The sequence below is a fragment of the Rana temporaria genome, chromosome 4 (genome assembly GCF_905171775.1).
Source record: "Rana temporaria chromosome 4, aRanTem1.1, whole genome shotgun sequence".
Lineage (NCBI taxonomy): Eukaryota > Metazoa > Chordata > Amphibia > Anura > Ranidae > Rana > Rana temporaria.
The window spans coordinates 319775951-319799200 of NC_053492.1; the positions used below are offsets into that span (position 1 = coordinate 319775951).

A 23250-nucleotide genomic window follows, 5' to 3' on the forward strand; every position below is an offset into this window, starting at 1 on the left:
ATGGTATTACGGTGGTTCATTGCACGGATCTCCACGATCCAGCCTTCCGGTTCATTTTCCGTTTTCTAAGAGCTATGAGAGTAAAGAGAAATAGAGAAGAGAGGAAAAGAAGAGGGTACAGGTGGGGGGTAAGCATGGGCGGAGGGAAAGGGTGGTGGGGCGGGTGAGGCCGCGCGAGCAGGGCTGACCCCAGAGGCGCCCCCAGGTGCGTAAAAAAAAACTTTATCCCGAACTAAATGTCAACCAGGATCTCTAGGTCTCTGTTTCTCTGAGTTGTCGTCCCTCTTCCGAGTATTTAAAGACATTGTACAGTTGCCATGTTTCAGAATACTTCTCCCTCCGTTGCTGACTGGAGAGGACCAAGTCCTCCAGACGGCTTATCTCATCCACTTTATTAAGCCACATAGCCAGAGTCGGCGGACGGGGGGACTTCCAGAGGAGTGGCACGCAGGCCTTGGCGGCGTCCAAAAGATGACGCACCACCGATTTTTTGTATGCCCCAGGTGGGACGTCATTTGCATGTAGGAGGAAATATGCGGGTCGTCCGGCACCACCCATCCAGTAATTGGTTGGGTGATCCGGCGGGACCCCTCCCCCAGAAGTCCCCCCAGCCTCGGCATGATGACCAAAACACATGTAGCATAGTACCTTTGTCTTGTTGCATCTCCAGCAGGTGTCTGGCGTTTGGGGGGTCTGGGAAAAGTCTGTGATGTAGGTCAGGTGTTTTGTACCATCGCGGTGAGGATTTTATAATTCGTTTCTTGCGTTTTTGCGCATATAGATGATTTATGGGTGAAACGAACCATATTCAGTTTTTTGCCGGTCGAGAAATGCGTCCCCAATTCCCTCTCCCATTTGGTTAAGGCTGGGATCTGGTAGTCCCCCGGCGGTGTGTTCAGCATCGGTTACTTTGGGACAGGGCATGTGGAGCACCCCAGAGTCGCTGCATAGTCCTCAAAAGGCGTCAGTGGTGCCTGGTCAGTGGAAGGTAGTCGGGAGGGCTAAGCAAAAATTGCCTCAATTGCTGTGTTCTAAAAAAAATCCAGGCGGTAAGCGCCGTCAGGGTCCATCAGTTCCTCCGCTGTTTTCCATCTCCCCCTGCACTAAAGTGTGATGCTTGGAATTCTCTCCGTCTTAGCTAAGTCCCGAAACTTCCCGTCCCGCAAACCCGGGGGGTGAAGAGGGGGTGTCCAATAATGGGTCTTAGGGAGAGGGTCTTACCCGAGAGGGAGAATCGTTCAAAAAGCGTTGCACAGACTTTAATCGTCTGGTCCGATCAGAGGGTGACTCGCAATTTCTGTGGGGAGAGTCGTATGACACCAGGGGGCCCGACGAAGTGGTATCTCACATTGACCTTGTTCCACCTGTGTCCAATAGCTTCACATGGCTATGCCGGCACCAATCGATCAATCTGACCAAATGGGTGGCCCAGTAATATGGTTCGCACGTCCGGGAGTGCCAGACCCCCCCTTCAATTTGGGGAGGGAGAGAATCTCTCTGCGTATTCTCGACCTCTTCCCCGCCCAAAGAAAGCGTAAAAACATCGAATGAAGTTGGCGGAAGTATACCCCTGGTATCTGGATCGGAAGGGCCTGGAGGAGGTATAGGAATTTCGGTAAAACAGACATTTTTAGGATGTTGCACCTCCCCAGCCAGGAATGAAGCCCCCCTGTCCACTGTGCTAATAATTTCCTGACCTCTGTCAGCAGGGGTGGAAAATTCAGCTTAAATAGCCGAGAGAATGTGGGGGGATGAACGTGCCCAAATACTTCAGGGCCGTCTCTGTCCATTTCAGGCTGAATCTACGTCTGAGCTGCAACAATTGATGCCCCGGGATCCCCACCCCCATAGCCTCCGACTTCGCCATATTAATTTTTAGGTTGGACAATTTGCCATAGGTCTCAAATTCTCGAAGCAGGGCTGGGAGTGACGAGTCCGGGTCAGTGAGGGTAAATAGAAGATCGTCTGCATAGGCGGAGACCTTGTAACTTGCCTCTGCGCTGCTCACACCTGAGATTTCGGGGTTCAGGCGAACGTGGCACAGGAAAGGCTCAAGGGATAGTGCGAAGAGCAGGGGTGACAAAGGGCACCCCTGTCTTGTCCCGTTCGTGATGGAAAAGACCTCTGAGAGCACCCCGTTAACTCGAACCCTTGCTGTCGGTTCCCTGTAGACCGCCGCCACCCAGTTCAACATCCTCTCCCCCAGGCCTACATGCTCCAGGGTGGACACCATAAACTGCCAGTCCACCCGGTCAAACGCCTTTTCGGCATCGGTTCCTAGGAACAGGCAGGGTGTCCCACCGGAGGACACAATCCGCAGGAGGTTTAACACCTTCACCGTGTTGTCACGTGCCTCTCTAGTAGGTACAAAGCCCACCTGGTCCAAATGCACCAGATGTGTAAGGTGGCTCTGCAGTCTAGAGGCTAGGATCTTAGTGTAGAGTTTGAGGTCAGTGTTAAGGAGCGAGATTGGGCGATAGCTGCCACAGTTACTAGGGTCCTTACCCTCTTTTGGTATCACAGAAATCTGGGCCTGGAGAGTGGTCGCATGGAAGGATTTCCCCGTCCCCAACTCATTAAAAAGGTGCACCAAGTGTTGCCCTACTGATGGGAGCAGTGATCTATAGTATGCCACCGTAAGGCCGTCCGATCCTGGGGCCTTACCCGGCTTGGCGTTTTTCAGCGCCCCTTGAAGTTCAGGTAAGGTGATCGGTTCCTCCAGACTCTCCCTAGCCTCAAGTGACAGGGTTGGCATCAGGGATGTGGTAATATATTGTACCATCTCGTCCGCGAGGGTGGGGTTTTTTTAGGTTGTAGAGGGAGCTGTAGTATTCGCGAAATTCCCGTGTAATATGGAGGGGCGTAGAGCGTTTTTTGCCCCCTTCGGGGACAATATATGGGGGACTAGGAGGCTAGGCGGCGCGTGCGGATCGTGTTGGCTAGTAATCTGCCGCATTTGTCGCCTGACTCGTAAGTGGAAGCGCCGCATGTCTGCAACGTCGCTTTTGCTTTAAAGTGTAGAAGGTCTGTTATTGAGATCGCACGGTGTTAAGTTCCCCCCCCCGTCTGTCTATTCGGTGTAGCCTTATGCGTCGCCTCAAGTACCTGTAATTTCGCCAGGAGCCCATCTAGCTGTGTCGTACGGGCCTTTTTCAGCCGAGCGCCGTGTTTAATCAGTATTCCCCTGACAACTGCTTTATGGGCCTCCCACACTACCCCCACCTCGCTCCCAGGCACCGTATTAGCAGTAAAGTAAAGTAGTGGCCCAGCTCCCCCACGACCTCCGTCATGGTGTCGGTGTCCTGTAGGAGACCCTCATTCAGTCGCCAAACAGGGCTCTGGCCCCCGGTTTTGTCGAAGATCGAGTATTTTAAAAGGATCGGAGCATGGTCTGACCATGTAATAGATCCGATGTCGACCTTCTGTATCGAGTCTAGCTGATCGTGTGGTAATAGAAAATAGTCGAGTCTCGAGTATATCTGATGTGGTGCGGAGAAGGTGTAATCCCTGTCTCCAGGGTGCAGCAGTCGCCACGCGTCCACCAGTTGCATAGCGCGCATGGCGGCGCCCACACGTTTGATTGTGTCGCGTGTCAGGGTTGTTTTCCCGGAGGACGTATCCTCGGTCGGGATCAGTGGGACGTTCAGGTCCCCCCCTATTATCAATTGACCCTCCGAAAAGCGCTCTAGCAGTTTCAGTCGCTTCCTGAGGAAGACGTCCTGCTGGGAGTTAGGGGCATATAGGTTCGCGAATGTCACCACCCTGTCTCCTATTTTGCCTTTGAGAAAAAGGAAGCGTCCTTCTCTGTCTGTCAAAACGTCGACTGGTGTCCACGGAACCCTTGCCGAGATTAGTATTGATACCCCTCTGGCCTTAGCCTCCGAGTACTGCGAGTGGTGTGTAACGGGGAAGAATCTACTTTTCAAAAGCGGCAGTTTATTTTCTCTAAAATGTGTCTCCTGTAGGAGTACCACATCTGCCCCCATTCGCCGCATGTCCTGTAGGAGCATACGGCGTTTCTCGGGCGTGTTAAGACCCTTCGCGTTTAGCGATATTACCGTTATGTCGTCCATGCTCGCGCGGCAAGAAAAAAAAGGGGGGTGGCGGAGAATTCACCAGGGGGGGGGGGGTGAGGGTTGGGAGGGAAGGGGGTGGTAGGAGAGAAGATAGAAGAGGAGTAGACCTCAAAGGTACAGTAGTTCAAGTAGAGGGCTCCAGATGGAGCCTCTAATAGGTTTAAACTAAATAAGCCTAATGCGGCTATATGCACTCTTCGGGGGGTCCCGAATATCGAGTGCGGTCCTAAGTGGGGAAGGTGAGCAAGACTAAGACCATAGGTGAGCCCCCGGTCCTCCCCCCCAACCCCGGCCAAAATATACATATTGTGGAAACCGTCACATCTGTCAATCAATCATAGAACACATTCATAAACTTTAAAATCCGAACGTGGAACCAGTATAACATTTAAGTGCAGCAGAAAATTGAGGGCATACATTTTCCAAGTGCTAATGGGGTGGGACCGTGTCCCTAAGGCGAGACACCTGTAGTCCCCTCCCATTCCTCTCAAGCCTCCCCTCACATAAACAGCAATAATAACAACAATCCCCCGTTACCATTCCCTCTCCTCTGTCCAGAAACCGGGATGTCTCTACCTTCAGGGAGAGAATTCTGCAGTCACCAGCCGGTGAATAAGTTTCCCCAGAGTGTTTTGTCAGTGCTCCCCTCTAGTGGCACGGTCTTCCGCAAAGGGGGGGGATTCGATGCAGAATGTAAGGTCCCTGATCTTGTCGAGAGCGGGGGTCTCCCAGGGGGAGTGGACCCCCCATTCTCCGTCCCCACCCCCTCGGCCAGCCCTCCCCCACCCTCAAAATAGGATCCGTCTCCGTCTGATGGGCCCGGGGAGATATCCCTGTGTCTCCTGACATAGTTGTCCAAAATCCGATCACTTGGCCGCCGGTTTCAGATAATGTAACATAAACCCCCCCTCTCCCAGGGCGGGCCCGGGCAGTCAAGGGGATAGTTCTTCCACACTCCTCAATGGGGTTCATTGGACCCAAAGGGGCCATGTCCCGACCCAGCCAAAGAGAGGTCAAACCCTGTGTGAGAGAGTCTCGATGGGCCGAGGAGTCTCATATCATAGCCGGGTAGGGGGCACGTCTATCCCCTGGCGAGTGTTCAGATCTGGGTAAACAGCAGGGGGGGTTCATGAGGGTTTTTGCATGGGGAAGGGCGGGGTAGGAGAGCCCGGTAAAACCTACCGCTCGTTCCCCCGGGGGAAGTATCCCGGTAACGTACGTACCACCGCCAGGGGTAGGCCGGCAAGATCATTGGGGTCTCAGGGTAGAGTGTTATGTCTCTCCGCGGGGAGGGTGGTGAGGGGATATACAAAGATGGCAAGGGTGGCTAGGAAAATTGTGTGGCCCAGGGCCTACTCACGTCCCCACGAGCAGATCGGCGTCTTCTTCTGCCTCTCTGTGGCCCCTGCATCATAGGGCCTCGATAGGGTGCAGGTCCGGAACGGCCCGACTGTCGTGGGATGAATTGGAGCCAGTCCGGCACTTGAATCGGCTCCGCTCTCAGGTATCGGAACAAGGCCGGAAGATCCGCTGGGCTCTGGAGCAGGAAAGCCGTGTTGTCCTTTCTGAAGGTGACCGCTAGCGGGTATCCCCAACGATAGGTATGTCCCGACTGTCTAGCCAGCTCCAGTATCGGCCGCAGCATTGCTCTACGGCGTAGTGTCGCCCTGGAGAGGTCTGGCAGGATGCGGACCTGTGCTCCCTCCATCTCGATGTCTCCCATGTCCCACGCTCTTCGGAGGATCTCTTCCTTCTGTCCGTAACGGTGGAGGCGACAAACTATGTCCCGCGGTCTCTCCTGATTCGCCGGCTTAGGCCCAAGCGCTCTGTGGGCTCTGTCCACTACAATCACCGCCGCCGGGTCCTCCAGCACTCCCCTGAATATCTCCAGAACCACTGACCCGACATCTTCTACATCCGCTGCCTCTGGGATGCCACGGAGCCGCAGATTGTTGCGGCGGCTCCTGTCTTCGACGTCTTCCAGATGCAGCTGTAGCGAGACGGTGGCTTCCTGATGGCGGTCTCTGGCCTGCTCCAGTGCCGTCACGCGGTCCGCCAGGGTGGTCGCCGCTTCTTCCCCCGAGGTAACCCGGTCAGTAAGGGTGGACACTTCTCCCCTCACTTCCTGAATGTCACGCCTATGGGTTTCCTCTAACTTCAGGATCAGGGCTTCAATGTCCATCCTGGTGGGTAAGGCCTGTAAGAGCGTCCTGATGGCCGGATCCAGGCCCGGGAGCTCGTGGGGTTGCGAGGAAGCCATGGTGTCTTGCTCGTGATCTTCAGGATCCCGCTGTGGGAATGTCATCCAGTCTTCCGACCCTTCGGCGACCAGTGCCTGTCCCCGTGTCTCCTCTCCGTCGGTCGGTGCAGGGCCTCGTGGCGCGGGTAGGCCAGAGTCCGGGGCTGCCTCCTGTAGAGACTTGAAGTATTTCTGTATTTCGCCCGAGAGTTTTCCCGCAGGGGTCCCTTTCGTAGCTGCTCTGGTCCCGTAGCGTTTGGCAGCGTTCATGCCGTTTTTTTGTGTGATTTTGGCCGAAAATCAGGGGCCCAGACCGGGAGCTCTGAAAAGAGACGTCTTCACTCCGCCATGCCCAGGCCACGCCCCCCGAGTCTGGTATTTCACCTGAAGTTATTTGTGTGTTTTTCTTTACATCCCGAACAATTTTCCTGGCAGTTGTGGCTGAAATTTGAGTTGGTCTACCCTACCGTGGTTTGGTTTCAACAGAACCCCTCATTTTCCACTTTTTGATTAGAGTTTGAACACCACTGATTGGCATTCTCAATTCCTTGGATATGTTTTTATATCCCTTTCCTGTTTTATACCGTTCATATACCCTTTCCCGCAGATCCTTTTGCTTTCCCCATGACTCAGAATCCAGAAACGTCAGTGCAGCACTGGATGAAAGATGCAAGGGTCTGTCCGGAGTCCAGAAACTCCATGGCCTTTTACACACACACACCAATTACAAGCAAACAGATCACAGGTGAGGATGGTTATCTGTAATAGCCATTCAAACCCCTGTGTGTCAAATTGTGTGCATGTTATCAGGCCAAAAATCACCAGGGTATGTAAACTTTCGATCAGGGTCATTTGGGTAGTTCCTGTTGCCATTATGGTTTAAAAAGAGTAAACACAGTTGATTTATAATAAATGGCTTTAGCCAAACACTAACCATGAGTGAACGAAATGTTTTTGTGTCATCATTTATAAATATTTTTTTATGGTGTATAAAATTGTAAGTTTTGGAATTGTATAAAACCTAAGAGAGACCCAATACTTTACCAAAACTTGCATCTTTATTAACTTAAAATGGATTGTAAACCCTCATGTTTTTTCACCTTAATGCATCCTATGCATTAGGGTGAAAAATATTCTGACGATGACTAGCCCCCCACCCCCCCCCGTTTTACTTACTTGAGGCCCGTTTTTCCCTCGGCAGAGACGCACTCTCCCTCTCAGCATGGGGTCCCAGCTCTTGATTGGATAGATTGATAGCAGTGCAGCCATTGGCTCCCACTGCTGTCAATCAAATGCAATGACGCAGGCGCTGGGGGGACTTGGGAGCGCGCCCGCAAGGTATCCCCCCCGGGAGAGCGCTTCTCATAGGGGGTTATCTGATGTGAGGAGGAGCTGCCGTGGGACCCCAGAAGGGGACGATCAGGGCCACTCTGTGCAAAAGGAGCTGCACAGTGGAGGTAAGTATGACAGGTTTGTTATTTAAAAAAAAAAAAAACAACAACACACACACACGTTACTAAATAAGGGCTATTACTTAAAGTGTTTGTTAACCCCCCCCCCCCCCAAAAAAAAGCAGATTCTGGTCCCTTTGAAGCAGATTACACAGCACAGCGCTTGTGCCATGTAATCTGCCCCCCTCTAAACTGTAAAAAAAAAAAAATGAACCTGGCACTTCCTGTATACTCTCTCTTAATAGACCACAATAACCAGGACTGCTCCGCCCAGATCACTGTGTTCAAAGTGCCTCCTTCCGCGATAGGCTGCCTGCTCTCTCCCCCCCTCCTTCCTGCCTGTCATCGCCCTCTGTGTGTCTCTGGCCAGCCCGCTGCTATTCCTGTAAAATAAAATGAAAAATGTTTGACTGCCAGCCCCTCTATGTCTTCAGGCCGGTCACATGACTCATGGCCGCTTTACTGCTACGATACACGGCTTCTGCGGAGATCAGCCACGTGATCTCCCCTTCTGACTTCAGAGGGAGATCACGGCCCCTCCCACAGAAGCAATAGATCAGAGCTGCAAAGCAGCCGTGAGTAATGTGACCAGCCTGAAGGGATTTACACTTTTCGTTTTTTTAAAACTAGTGACACAGTGTGCTACGCCAGCCTCTAATAGAGGGCCTGGCATAGTTTTATATAGGTGGGTTAACATACCCATTAAACGCCAAACTTTCAGTTATTACACAGGAAACACTGTCATTCTGAAAATCCAAGCTGGTATCAACTTATGATTACCAGTACAGAGGAAACATAATGAAACAATTTTTCAGCTCAGAATATGAAAAGAATAATTGCATTGTCCTTACATGCCTGTCACCCTTGCCCTATCATTCAGTGGGTAAATTGATGAAAATAAAGCATACCCAAATAGCTCAATATAATATAGTTTATTTAAAGCATACAAATAATGTATTTACAAAAGAACCCAACACTATGCTTTGAGTTGAATTCAATGGACTTTAGTCTTTTTTTCAACCTATTTTACTATGGTGCATGTTTATAAAGCAGTGCATTTGACTTTCACCAGTCAATGTCATTTAAAAACACATACACATGCAGAAAATGTTTGGTAAATGTCAAATTCAATGGTTTATAAACATACCTTAAGGTAATCCGTGTTAATTTCCACTCCTCTTCTGAACCACAGCGCATCCTATATGCAGTTCCGTACAGTGGTCACTATTTCTTGCAGCATAGCATCTCTGTTTTCTTTTGTAATCTAAAATGAAAGATGAAATATATTAAATAATGTTTACAGATTGAAATGACATTTAACTTTTTGTATGAAAAGTTTATATTCTGCACTTAAATTGGGCTTTGCATGAAAAGGAAACCAACCAAGTTTCTTTTTTGTTTCAGAAATATGCTAAATAAAAAAAAAAAAAAATTTGTATCAGGTTGGAATCTAAATTTCTTTTGCAGCCCTTATTTAGAAGGAAATTGTAAAAAGTGCAGTTCCTTCAAATCTTCCAAAGACTGCATTTATAAAAATAGCATTTCTCCAAGAACATTGGTATATTAGTACTTGGAGTATAGCGATGCTGCGTAAGTGCACTTTTATGTAACAGAACACATTGGGGCAGATCCACAAAGATCTGCCCCGGCGCATCGTATATGAGATACACTATGCCACGGTACCTTACCTGGCTTTATTTCGAATCCAGGAAGATTTTGCGCCGTAAGTTACGGCGGCGTAGTGTATCTCAAGCGGCGTAACGGCGCGGAATTCAAATCGGCGATTAGGGGCGTGTTTCATTTAAATGAAGCGCGTCCCCGCGCCGAATGAACTGCGCATGCGCCGTCTCTAAATTTCCCGCCGTGCTTTGCGCTAAATGACGTCGCAAGGAAGTCATTTTTTTTAATATAGACGTGAATTACGTCCATCCCGATTCACGGACGACTTCCGCAAAAAAAAAAAAAAATTCTAATTAAATGCGGGAACGACGGCCATACTTAACATGGCAAGTCTAACTATACGCTTTAACTATACGCTGGAAAAAGCCGACTAGAGACGACGTAAAGGAATGCGCCGGCCGCTCGTACGTTCGTGGATCGTCGGAAAAATAGCCAATTTGCATACCCGACGCGGAAAACTACGTGAACGCCACCCAGCGGTCGCCAAAGTATTGCATCTTAGATCCGAAGGCGTACGAAGACGTACACCTGTCGGATCTAACCCAGAAGCCGTCGTATCTTGTTTTGAGGATTCAAAACAACGATACGACGTGGGAAATTTGAAAGTATGCCGGCGTATCAGTAGATACACTGGCGTACTCGCTCTGTGGATCTGCCCCATTTAAAGACACTTTCCCTTTGGGTATTTTACATTCCTAAATATAGGAACATAGCATAGGTGTGCCCTTTGTGTTAAAAGAAATCTGTTGCTGCATTGAGAAAAATAAAAATCTCTGTAAAAGAAGAAGCTTTGTACTTACTTTTCTGTGGTGTGATAAATCTTTACTTTGCTAAAGGGCACCAGGTGCTGCTATTGTCCGACACTTTTGGGTGTGTGCTCTTCAGGACAAACCAGAGAACCCAGCAGTCAACAAGATATCCGACAGACCCAGAAGAGTTGGATAGCAGCAAAACCCAAAAACGAATCGGATTGTAATATGTAAAATATGCAAAAATAATGTGAAAAAATTTACATATAAATACAGATGCATAAATTGTGAAAAAAATACACATGTATATGTATAAATAAATCACCTTTGCATAAAAGTGAATAAACAGTTGAATCTCTTAACAGAACCCGTGCACACTAAATCATGTTTCTAAGGTGTCACGTCCGTTCAGAAACTTTCCTCAAACTGACTATGTGGCCACGCCTCCGACATGTTTCGTGACAAATCACTTATTCATGACCCCCATGAATAAGTGATTTGTCACGAAACATGTCGGAGGCGTGGCCACATAGTCAGTTTGAGGAAAGTTTCTGAACGGACGTGACACCTTAGAAATTGTGCAGCAAGCCAAGTTTGGAGACTCTCTTTGGAGCATCTCTGCCTGGAAAAACTTATTTGTTCGGAGTGCAGTGGATTGCAGTGCATATGAGTGGTGAGAAACCCTGGCTGTTTGTAGGTCCGCCGTGACCATTTTTTACACCAGCTGAGGAATATAGAGGAATACTTGGAATTGCTGTGATTTAATGCTGATTTTACTATGTTGTTTGTGAGTGCATTTTTTGTAGCTTGTACATGGTGTTTTATTAAAACTGGTATACAGTATCACGCTATTGTGAACTTTTTTCCTTTTTTTCTTATCGTTTATGTGGAACCATATGGATCGAATTTTTGGAATTTGAATTTCAATTAACACGTTGGGAGTGTTTTAAGCTTGGTCGCCAAAGCACGAGAGTGTGAGGCATATAGTTTTGGTGAGTGTTCATTTTGACGGGTGACAGAAGCACTGAACACTTGTGGTGTGGTGGAAGCCTGTGAAGATTTCTGGATTATTCATTTATGAACTATATTTTTATTTTTCACATGATTTAGTGTGCACGGGTTCTGTTAAGAGATTCAACTGTTTATTCACTTTTATGCAAAGGTGATTTATTTATACATGTGTATTTTTTTGCAATTTATGCATCTGTATTTATATGTTAATTTTTTCACATTATTTTTGCATATTATTCACTTAAGAGGATATAATTTTCCTCGATAGCGCTGTTAATATTTGCTTGATATATCTCTTAGGAGAGGTATCACTTTATTCACTTTTTTCACACTATTTGTATTTAAACAGCAGCTAGGGTGTTTCACTGATTTTCCATTAGCGTGGCTGATCAGGAGGGCGCATATATTTAGATCATTCACTTTTTTTGAATAAAATGTAAAATATCCCAAAATATTTATTTTTTACTTTTTAGGCCATTTGTCAGCATATAATATAAAACTAACAGGGAACTTGGTAAAACAGGCCACCAAATAATGACTCCTCAAGTTCAACCCGTGCCTCTTCTAACATAGTGCACCACCCATCTCAATTGGGGCCTCCTGAACCTAGCTGCCCCTGTTGTGGACTCAACCACTTTTTGCACTCACAAATAAAATTTTCAATTTTCAAGCATCATTCACATCAAAGGTCATACAGGAACACTTTTTCCTAGGCAGCTTATTTTGCATCAGACTGGAAAAACTCAGAACTACATGACCCCATTCTCACCCATCATTCACTATGGATAGTAAAGGACCCAAGGTCTTGATTACAGGGGGTCAATTCACTAAGAGTTAAAGGGGTTGTAAAGGTTCGTGTTTTTTCACCTTAATGCATCCTATGCCCTCAACATGGGGGGGTGGGTGCTTTGGTGCAAGGGGGCTCTGCCCACCCCACCCCAAAGCACCTTGTTCCTATGTTTATGGGGACAAGGGCCTCATCCCCACGACCGTGGCAGGCAGTGTTGCCAACCATCAGTATTTTTACTGGCAGCCAGTAGAAAAACAAGCACATTTCTCCTGCCAGTAAAAGGTTGCCAGTAAAAAAAAAAAATGAAGCTGTGATGCTCGGCTTGGTCCGGAGCTGGCTGAGATCATACGAGCGCCTGCTACAGTGTGATCGGGCGGCTCTGGTGGAGGCAGTGCCTGAGCATATTGTGTGATGTCATGGTGCAATGGAGCCAAGCAGAGCGGCCAGAGCCTCATGTGTGGGTCTGCGGTATGGGAGCAAGGCAGGCTAGGACTGGGACCGTCAGTACTGTTTAGGTTGGGATTGGACTGGAGGGACCACATGGCTTGGAGAGAGACTGTCACTGTGACTCAGGAGGGGACGTGTTGTGTCTTTGAGGTCTCATCATCATCTGTGCTTATGCACACTGCTGTCAGTGTCACTGTGAGAGTCAATGTTATGTGTGTGCGCCGCCCATTCTAATTGCTTGCCCTCCTGAGGCCTGTCCGAGCTACTTACCGTGTTTCCCCAAAAATAAGACCGGGTCTTATATTAATTTTGTCTACAAAAAACACACTAGTGCTCCGTGCACTGAAGAGGGAGGGGCTACAGATGTCAGCGAGGAGCAAGGAAGAAAACCTCCTGCGGGTCAGCAGCGGCTGCTAATAAAGTATTTTATAATACAGTCACAAGGGGAGACACACTGCACTCCATAGAGTATGATCGTCCTACAAAAAGACCACAGGTTTTTCATTTACTGCTTATTTTCGGGGTAGGGCTTATTTTCGGGGAAACACGGTACTTACTATATCGAAAATAAAATAAGAAATATGTTTTTTGCCTTATTATCTACCGTATTTTCCAGGGTATAAGACGACATTTTGGATGCAAAAAAATGCATCCAAAGTCAGGGGTCGTCTTATACGCCGGTGACAGTCTCCGTGCTGCGAGCGTCCATGATTTAAAAGCCGCTCTTTCTTCTCAGCGTGTCCTGTGATAGGCGGAACACAAATCTTCCCAGCAGCGCCTCTGTTCTGTGTTCCTCCTATCACAGATGCCTTCTCATCCTCGAGATGCAGAGAGAGGGGTTATACCCAGAGGGCCTGCCCCTGTGTATGATGTGTTTAACATTTACTATAAGTTTCTGCCTAGTCACTCCTAAAGGAAGGCTAATATCCACTTTGTCAAGATTAAGGCTGTGTCCGTCCATGAACGAAAGAGAAATAGGATTTTTGGACTGTAAGATTTTTTTGCTGTAAAATCCTTTTCTCTGAAGTCCATGGACGGACACAGCTTCCATATATTCTTGACTGTAGGGTTATGTTCCGTCTATCAGGCGAGGACTAGGCAGACATGTTAATGGTTAAAACATGTAATCCTTAGCAAAGCTGAACAGCCCCACCCAGGGTGCGGTCCCTCTGGTCATAATCCCTTTCACTGCAGTGAGCAGCTCAGTTCGTCAAAAAGCAGTACAAACCTAAAAAGGATGGGTGGGTGCTGTGACTGTCCATGGACTGCAGAGAAAAGGATTTTACGGTGAGTACAAAAATCCTATTTTCTCTTTTGGCCATGGACGGACACAGCTTCCTTATATTCTTGACTGTGGGGACGTCCCCAAGCAGTGTAAAAAAACGGGGGGTGGGAACAGCAATCAAAAGTCAAACTTCACCCCAACACACCAGTGCTCCTCAACGACGAGACCGCCAGGCCTTTCTTTGGACCAGACACCGATACAAACAGTGAGTCTGACCTCTGAAAGGGAGCCGTAGCAGACAGATACACCTGCAAAGCACGTACCACGTCTAGGGAATGCAACGCAGCCTCCTTGGGATACGACCGCCGTGGACACAAAGATGGAAGTACAACATCCTCATTTAGATGAAAAGCCAAAACCACCTTCGGAAGAAACGAAGGCTGCGGGCGTAGCACCGCTTTATCCCGATGGAGGACCAAGTAGGGGGACTTGCAAGACAAGGCCGCCAACTCAGAAACCTGTCTGACAGATGTAATGGCCACTAGAATGGCAACTTTCTCAAAGGGAGGTTCCTGAAGTGCTGAGAGCACCAGATTCAAATCCAACGGAGGTAGTGGTGGTCTAACAGGAGGAGCCACATGTCAAACCCCTTGAACAAAAGTGCTCACTAGTGAGTGAGTCACCAAGGGTCTTTGAAAAAAAACAGCCAAGGCTGAAATCTGCCCCTTAATGGTGCCTAAGGCAAGTTTCTGATCCACTCCACGCTGTAGAAACAGCCGGAACCTAGAAACTGAATATGTACGTGGATGCCACCTCATCTCTTCACTCAGAGATGTAGGCCTTCCACGTGCAATGGTAAATCTTCCGAGAAGACGACTTCCGTGCCCTCAGCATGGTGGAAATTACCGAATCCGAAAGGCCTCGGTCCTTCAGCACCTGGCTTTCAACAGCCACACCGTTAAAGCCAGCGACTGAAAAGCAGGATGAAGAATGGGACCTTGTGACAGAAGGTCCTCTCGCAACGGCAGTCGCCAGGGAGCATCCGCCACTAGTTTTGCCAGATCAGCGTACCAGGGACGCCGAGGCCAATCTGGGGCAATTAGGATCATCGGGATCCCCTCGTCTTCCGCTGTGAAGCAGTTTCAGCGGGGGAAAGGCATAAATCAGCCGATACTGTCCCCATGGGGCCACTAACGCATTTGTTGCGTACGCCCAAGGATCTCTTGACCTGGCCACGAATCTGAACACCTTTCGATTGAGTCGAGAAGCCAGGAGATCTACGTCTGGCTCACCCCATTTCAGGCAAAGGAGGTGAAAAACATCCGCGTGTAATGACCATTCTCCTTGGTCCAGCATCTGGCGACTGAGGTAGTCGCCAGTTGTCTACCCACGGGAATGTATACAGCCGATAGAGCCGGTACGCTCCTCTCTGCCCACCGCAAGATGTGAGTGACCTCTGAAGCTGCTACCGCGCTTCTTGTTCCTCCTTCATGGTTGACATGAAAAAAAAAATGTCTCTGAGAGCTATGGGCGGAAGTGACTTTTTGACGTCGCTTCTGCCCTGCAATGGTATGGAGACGGGTGGGGGCCCATCTTCCCCCTCATTCATCTCCATACCCACACACTGAAGAGGACCCCCGATCGCCTCCGCCAATACCGACGGCAAGTGATCTTGTGGCAAATTCACCACAGAGACCGCTTTTATCTGAAAGCAGACCGCCCGCTGAAGAAGAGAATACTGGGGTTATGGCAGCCATCTGCTGCTATAACAATGATATCCCTCTTCAAAGGGCAGCCTGTAAGTAGTTAAAAGCAGTATTATACCCAAAATATATTGCAGCTTACCTTTTATTAAATATGTGGTGCCTGCATTAGGCTTTTTTTCCCCAGACTTTTTTTTCCCCTCTGTTTTCACCTGGTGATCTGGCCAGTAACACAGCTCCTGTATTAGAGTGCACCCACTCTGAATGAAGAAGCACAGGGCCACCCTTAGACAGCAGCATTGTCAGATGTACTAGCAGATTTAAGGACACAAATTGATGCCAAATTTGCTAACAAATTGATGCCAAACGCCAGCTCACACTGCAGTTACACAAGCAGTTACAGCAACAGTATTTTTTTCCTTTGGGATAAAGGTTTTACATGAATTAAAGATGATTATAAGCACCCCTGCCAATGGTAAATGTTTTTTCTCCACACTCTGCTACATTCACATGATAGCTGTTTTGTTGAGTAACAGACTTACTGGGAGGATCACCAGATGAAAATAAGGGAAAAAAGACTTAAAAAGAACAAATACAGCCAATCACATCTAAGAATTGTAAACCTGCAATATAATAAATGTTTGATTTTGGGGTTAATACCACTTTAAGGGGAAAACACATCCTGCATTCTCCTAACCCTTACTTGATTAGTCAAAAAAGACCCTTAACAAAACATGGCAAAATGTATACTTTGTCTAACAGGCAATGAGGAGGCACAGGGAGTATTACATGTTCCCTATGCTCAAAAGTACTGGATTTTAATTTGATATGAGGTGGCAGCTAAGGACATGGATGAAACATAAGCAAAACGTCTGACATTCTGTAAAGTCAGTACATGGGCAAAATACTGCTGGTGTTACTGTCACTTACGTTAAACACTTTAACAGCCTGACGATGTCTTATTTCTTCAACAAGTGGAAGCGGTTTTCCTTTTGGTACTGGAATGGTTCCAAACACCACAGCATTTGCAGAATCCAAAACTTTATGGACAGCTGAAATAAATTTATGACTAAAGAGCTCCATTTTTCCAATCTCATCTATGACACAAATGGATTTTTGTGCCAGATTTCCAGTTTTAAGCTGTTGGCAAAACAAAGTTGTTGTCAGTAAAAAAAAAAAAAAGTGCCTGCTTAATTACAGGGCACTTCCCCCCCTTCCTGTGCAGGCCAATTTTCAGCCATCAGCGCTGTCACATTTTAAAATGACAATTGAATGTTCATGCAACACTGTACCCAAACAAAATTTGTATAATTTTGTTCCCACAAATAGAGCTTTTCTTTTGGTGGTATTAGATCACCACTGGGGTTTTTATTTTGTGTTAAACAAATAAAAAAACACCAAAAATTTTGAATGACATTTTTGAATAAAAAAATGTTTTCTTTGTTTCCGTTATATAATGTTGTAAATAAATAAGTTTTCTCCTTCACTTATGGGCACTGATGAGGCACCAAAAGGTTGCACCAATGGGCACTGAAAGGCCGCACTGATGAGGTGGCACTGGCAGGTATACTGATGGTGACTGATTGGAAACCTTGGTTGTCATGGATGGGCATGCCTGGTGGCATCCTCGGGGGGGGTTTGGTGCTGCTCTGATAATCATTCAGCGTCTGTCAGCGCGAGTTGAGGAAAAGCCGATACACGGCTCTTCCTGTTTACGCTGTGATTGGACATAGGCTCTTTAACATATGAACACCTTTGTCAGAGGCTCTTTACTAAGATCGGTGACACACCACACCAACGATCGCTGCGCTGTTTATACTGCTGGACGTCATATACCACTTTGCGCAAATCATTCTGTTATATGGCGGGCAGTGGTTAAACCAAATTACATATACATCTGACATTTTATGCGATAATCGCATACATGAAGATAGACTTCTCATAGCAGGAGAACAGGTCATAGAAAGCCACGTAATCATGCACTTCCGCCTGCAGGGGGCGCATGTGTGTCGCCAGCGGGCTGCTTCTGCCGTGGTAATTCACAGCAGAAGCCCATCTGCGGGTGTAGGGGACCCAATGTCCTCCAGTGAACTTCAGTAAAACACAGAAAACTGAGATATGTCTATATAAAAGGCATATCTCCGTTCTGGCAAGGGTGAAGGGATGTATTCTGTGTCTTTGCAAAGCAGGGACTAGAATCAATTTCTTCCCCTAATGAAAAAAGCACACCGTGTACACAAAAACACTGGCCAGACACACAGTTAACCCTTGGATCACACTAGATGTTTAAACCCTTCCCAGCCAGTGTCATTAGTACGGTGACTGCATATTTTTAGCAACGATTACTGCATTAGCGACAATGGTTCTCCAAAAGTGTCAAAAACCTACGTTACACTTAACGGTATTTCTACGAACCTTCCACGACCGCACACCGGAGAGATAAGGGCTCCTCCCTACAGGAAACACAACCAATTGACAGCTTGTTACAAGTCCCCACCCTTCCCCTTGATCACCAGTTTGTAATAAAGTAATCCTGAATCAGTTCACAAGGAGAATCTCTCCACATTAGGTACTCACCACCTAGTGTTCTGCTCATTTTCCCCCTCCACATAAGGCGGGAAGTAGGCCTGCCGTCCTGGAAGGTCTAATGTAGGTTTTCTCCCATCACCTTCCAGGACGACACAATTGAGAGGAGAATAAAGAAACCACAGGCCTACTTTAGGGTGGGACCCCTGCCTGCAAGGCCTTTCTGCCAAATGCCAGGTTTTGACTTGAATTTTTATCTCCACTCCCTAGTGCGTGACATAGGTATCCTAGCTGGATCATGTAACTGATCTGCAGGTCTGCTCCACCTATGTCCCTACCTTCTCTTCAGATGCAGAATCTAGGTGGCATGAGCTCTTAAATATAAAATCTGAGAGCCTGTGAATTTTGTACGTTAGAAAGATTGTCAACCTTCTAGCAATCGTGGGCTATAATGTCTAACTGCTGCATAGAACCACTAAAAAAGACTAATCAGACTTGTTCTGTGAAACAAGGAACAACTTTGGTCAACAAAGAACAATCTGGTTCAGGAGAACGATTTAGAAAAAGGCTCCCTGACAGGCAATACTTGTGGGTCCCCTTTTTATTTATTTGCCATAGCCATGGTAAAAAGGCCCACTCAAGGGCTGGACAGGTATGTAACCAAGCATACCCAACTTCTGTTTTTTTTCCCTATCTGAATGCTGACAGCTGTCAGATGTGAAAATGTTCTATATCCCCAGGCTCCTTATAACCCTGCGGGTAGATGCATTAAAACAAAGCAGAAAGGAGCCTGGTAAGAACTGATAGTAACTATTTCATAAATATTAGGTGTCTGAGACCATAATCCAATCCAAGCACCAATGGGTGCCTCTTGGTACCAATGAGTGTTAAATTAAGCAGATCCCTACTACAGGGAATTCAGTCTATAGTATGAGTAAAAGACGAATATTGGCTAGCTACATCCAGTTTGTCCAAGGGGGTGACATGAAGTATACCTGCCGAGCCATAAGCCGGGTCGGGTTAACAGGTCAGATAAGTTCTGATGCTGCATCTACAAGCCAAAAAACTCCTATGAACATAACTCCCTAGTTATTACTAAAAAAAAAAAAATCATGATAAGTGATTTTATGACCTTCTTCCAGTGTCCTATAACCCTACTGGGTTTCAAGCCTAGGGAATGCCTCTGGCATGCCTGAATGTATAGGACTGAATTTTTTGGACACCTGGGTTTTTTTTGCAGTCAGAACTCCTGTTCCTTCCATGTGCATGGAAAAGAAGGTCTGAACTAAAAGTGACAAATATATAATATCACAGATATACAGGACATAAATCTTTATATGGAATACAAAACAGAAGAAGACACACCCAGCCTTCACTGTTGTATTTTCTGATATAGTCACCTGTAGAACAGAGAAGACACAAACAAAACGTAAAATGTTGTGTATTTCTAATACGTATTAAGATACCATCATATAACCTAAGCAAAGAGAAAGGACACAAACTTCAAAATGTATGCTTCTGATGCTCAACAAGGTAAGGTCATACAGCAAGGACACTAACAAATGCAAATGTGGTGTTTTTTCTAATCAATTAATATGAAAAACAGAGAAGACACCTTTCACTGCTGTGTTTTTCTGAGGTACAGCAAACCAAGGTAACAGATGCAAAAAAGGACAAAAATCACTTCAGTATTGTGTATCCCTGATACCGAACGCAGTACGGTCATATAACCAACAGAAATTATACTAACACATATTGTGCATTTCTGATAATCAAGAAAATGCAGTCGCATAGCCAGTATGATAACAGAAAAGACAGATGCGACCTACAGTTGTGTATTGCTGGTGCTGGACCATATGCCGTCATAACCAGCAGAGTGACACCAACACACTTCTGATTAACAGGGTATAGTCCTAAAACCAACAGAAACGTAACCAACAATAATTCAATGTTGTGCACTTCTGATTAGCAACACTGCACAGTCATCTAACCAACAGAAATGTCACTAGCAAAAACGCAATTCTGTGCATTTCTGTTTAGCAACTGTGTACAGTTATATAACCAACAGAAATGTCGCTGACAATTCAATGCTGTGAGTTTCTGAATAGCAACTTTGTACAGTCAAATGACCAACAGAAATATCACTAGCAAAAACTCAATGCTGTGCGTTTCTGAATAGCAACAATGTACAGTCACTTAACCCACAGAAATGTCACTACCAATAATACGTTGTGCGTTTCTGATTAGCAAACTTGTACAGTCATATAACCAACAGAAATGTCGCTATCAGTAACTCAATGTCGTGTGTTTCTGATTAGCAACAGTGTACAGTCATATAGCCAACAGAAATGTCACCAACAATAATTCAATGTTGTGCGTTTCTGAAAAGCAAGCTTGTACAGTCATAACCAGCAAAAATGTCACTGACAATTCAATGTTGTGCATTTCTGATTAGCAATAGTGTACAGTTATATAACAGAAGTGCCACTAACAATTCAATCTTATGCGTTTCTGATAAGCAACAGTGTACAGTCACATAATCAATATTATGCATTTCTAGTGAGCCATGAGATAGTTATATAACAGAAAAGACACAAAACAAACTTCCAATGTTGTGTATTTCTGATGCGTGGTCAAACAATCTATCATAGGCATAGCCTGAACTCAATCCTTCACCCACCAGTGAAGGAACATTGTAGTTCCAAATAATGGAAGTCTGAGGTTGTGTGACTATACCACAGTAGTGGTAGCTGTTAACCTACTACTGCATAAGTCCGAGTAGGTGTAGCTAGCCCACACACAGGTGGGAGCAAGTCCAAGCATCAGGTCTTAACGAGCACAGACCCAGAGATCAATTAAGTCATTCTCAGGAAGAGATTATCACAATCTTAGGCTGGGTTCACACTACTACACTACTTTCATCCTACTTTGCTCTGCTACATTGGTCCTACATTGGTCCTACATCCATCCTACTTTCATGAACAGGATACTACTTTGGTCCGACTTCAATGATATTCAATGGGCCTGAAGTAGGATCAATGTAGGACCAAAAGTAGTACAGGGAGCATTTTCAAAGTCGGACCGACTTGTGTAGGACGCTACAAGACGCTCTAATAGGGAAACATTAAACACAGAGCAAAGTAGGATGAAAGTAGTGTAGTAGTGTGAACCCAGCCTTAGCCTGGAGGCAGACACCTGTAGGGCTTTACACTAAATACAGGCTAGTTTATGTAGCTCTAGCATAGAGGTTTGCACCAGGATCCCATCAATTAAGGGATGCAACCATTCCAATATGCTCTTTAGGAATGTTTAGTGGCAGGAACAGCCTGCAAGAGACTGTCTAAAAGATCACACATCTTCACTAGATTCACCCATATTGATGTACTATATTAGGGCTTATAGTGGGAGGCTGGTAAGCTAGTTTTGCAATAACCACCGCATCTGAGTTACAAGGAAGCCGTGTACATTGGTCTAGCTGAAGCTTCTGGGCTGCTCCCTAACACAAGGGAAAGGATAGTAGCACCCCTGGATTGAGGGAGGGAGTCCTATCTTAATGTCCTAAAACCACCTGGCTGTTATTAGGGATTCTGCTGCTGAGCTCCCAAGGCAAAATGGAAGTAGTACTCACTGCTGTTGTCTTTACCCTTTTTTTGCCACAGGGCTCACTTTTCCAACCTCAGGGTCACACAGGAGGAGGAGAATAGCAGCCAAAAATCACTGCCCTACAAGTTGTTGTCCCACCTGGAGAGCTAAAAAAACAGGCTTTGTGTCTCACACTGCACCAGCATACACACGCCTCTCCTGGGACCCAACTTTTTCAAAGGAAAGGGGGAAAAGCCAGGTGTGGCTAGCAGATGGGGATTCTGTAAGACAGGAGATAAAGCATACATGTAATTTTACTCTGTCTTACCCCTAACTGCAGCCTTGTACTGGGGAGGGAGGGTAAGGCGAGTGGTGAAGCCCAACTTGTTCTGGCCGGCCCAGGAATTCTCAGACCCCTAGAAGCCAGGACCTCTCATCCCTTTTCCCTCCTCCCTTTCCAATGGTTGGTTTGTACTCACCGGGCCCCGACCCGGATCTGCTTGCAGTTGTAGTTGCCTTCCCTTCCTCCTGTTCCATGAGGAGGCTGGGTTCTGGGGCTAGTACAGCGAGCCCGCCACTGTCCGCGGCCTTGCTCCGTCTCTCCACGCAGCTTTTGATGCGGCCGTGCACCAGAGTGAGGCTTGGAGTGAAGCACTTCCTGCAAGATGACTCCCGGCAATGAAGAGAGCGGCTGGCTGCGGTGTTTCATGAACATGCAGCGATTGCACGCACTCCCTGTGGCCAGAGCGATGGTGCAGCCTTGGGGGCAACTTGTGAGAAGGACAAGCCTGCCCCGGCCTCCCTAGAACCTGTCTCAAAAGGGGACCATCTGACCCTCCCCGGTCATTTGGTCTTTCAACAAAACAAACATGCTGCTGTGTTCGGAAGAAACACAATCAATACTGGGGATCAAGGGGAAGGGTGGCGACTTGTAACAAGCTGTGAATTGATTGTGTTTCCTGTAGGGATGATCCCTCATTTCTCAGGTGTTCCGTCCTAGAAGATGATACGAGAAAGTGTCAGTGTCCGATTATATATATATATATATATATATATATAAGATTGGGGTTATTAGACTCCAGCGCTAGACTAGGACTTTTTCTGCCAGCAGTGACAGATCACAATAACCTATCATCACTACAAGTAATTTTAAACATTTGAGTTTTACCATTTTCCTCATCACCAAGGTCAAGTACCCTCTCATCCATCAGAGCGGCACCACAGTTGTCCCAGGCAACCTTTGGCTCCAACACACAGAGCTTCCTGGAGGTTTCCAAGGACAGCTCTGCAGCCTTATACACGGTTGCTAAGAGGAATCGCATATCCTGCTTAGCGATCACCCCTACCTCATTAAGCATCACATCACCATAAGTACATGTGTCATCAGCAATATCTTCATCATCAGCATTCATAAACATAGCAGTTTTATAATCTCTATCAGATTGTTTTTTATCAGAATGCATTGCACCCTGCATGCCACTCAGCACATCACCCTTCCTCTCCAAAATAATTATTTTTCCCACTAGGGCAGCTTCACAGTTGTCCTGGGACACCACTTGCGTCACCATCACAGGCTCCTTGGCGGTTTCCCCTGGCAACTCTGCAGCACCTGTCTCTGTCGCTAGGGAACATGGCACACCAACTGTTTTGGTCACCCCTAACACATCTCTCCCAGCGCTCTGCTGGATTACCTCAGGTGCACACAGAGTCCATATGTCCTTTTCAGTCTTTGACCTTGCTACAAGGAGGGTTTTAACCTGCGTCTCCCCAC

At 46.8% G+C, this 23250-nt stretch overlaps 1 protein-coding gene across 1 annotated transcript in view; it reads right to left on the bottom strand.

Annotated features, from left to right (window-relative positions):
• Positions 1 to 8679: 8679 nt before the first annotated feature.
• The window catches only part of NTPCR (nucleoside-triphosphatase, cancer-related), a 57632-nt gene continuing 43061 nt past the window's right edge, over positions 8680 to 23250 (bottom strand). The window contains exons 4-5 of the mRNA XM_040350684.1: positions 16302 to 16511; positions 8680 to 9030 (exon numbers count right to left, since the gene is read on the bottom strand). Of these exons, the coding sequence (XP_040206618.1) occupies positions 8965 to 9030; positions 16302 to 16511 (276 nt within the window). The 3' untranslated portion in view covers positions 8680 to 8964. The remainder of the gene's footprint in view (positions 9031 to 16301; positions 16512 to 23250) is intronic.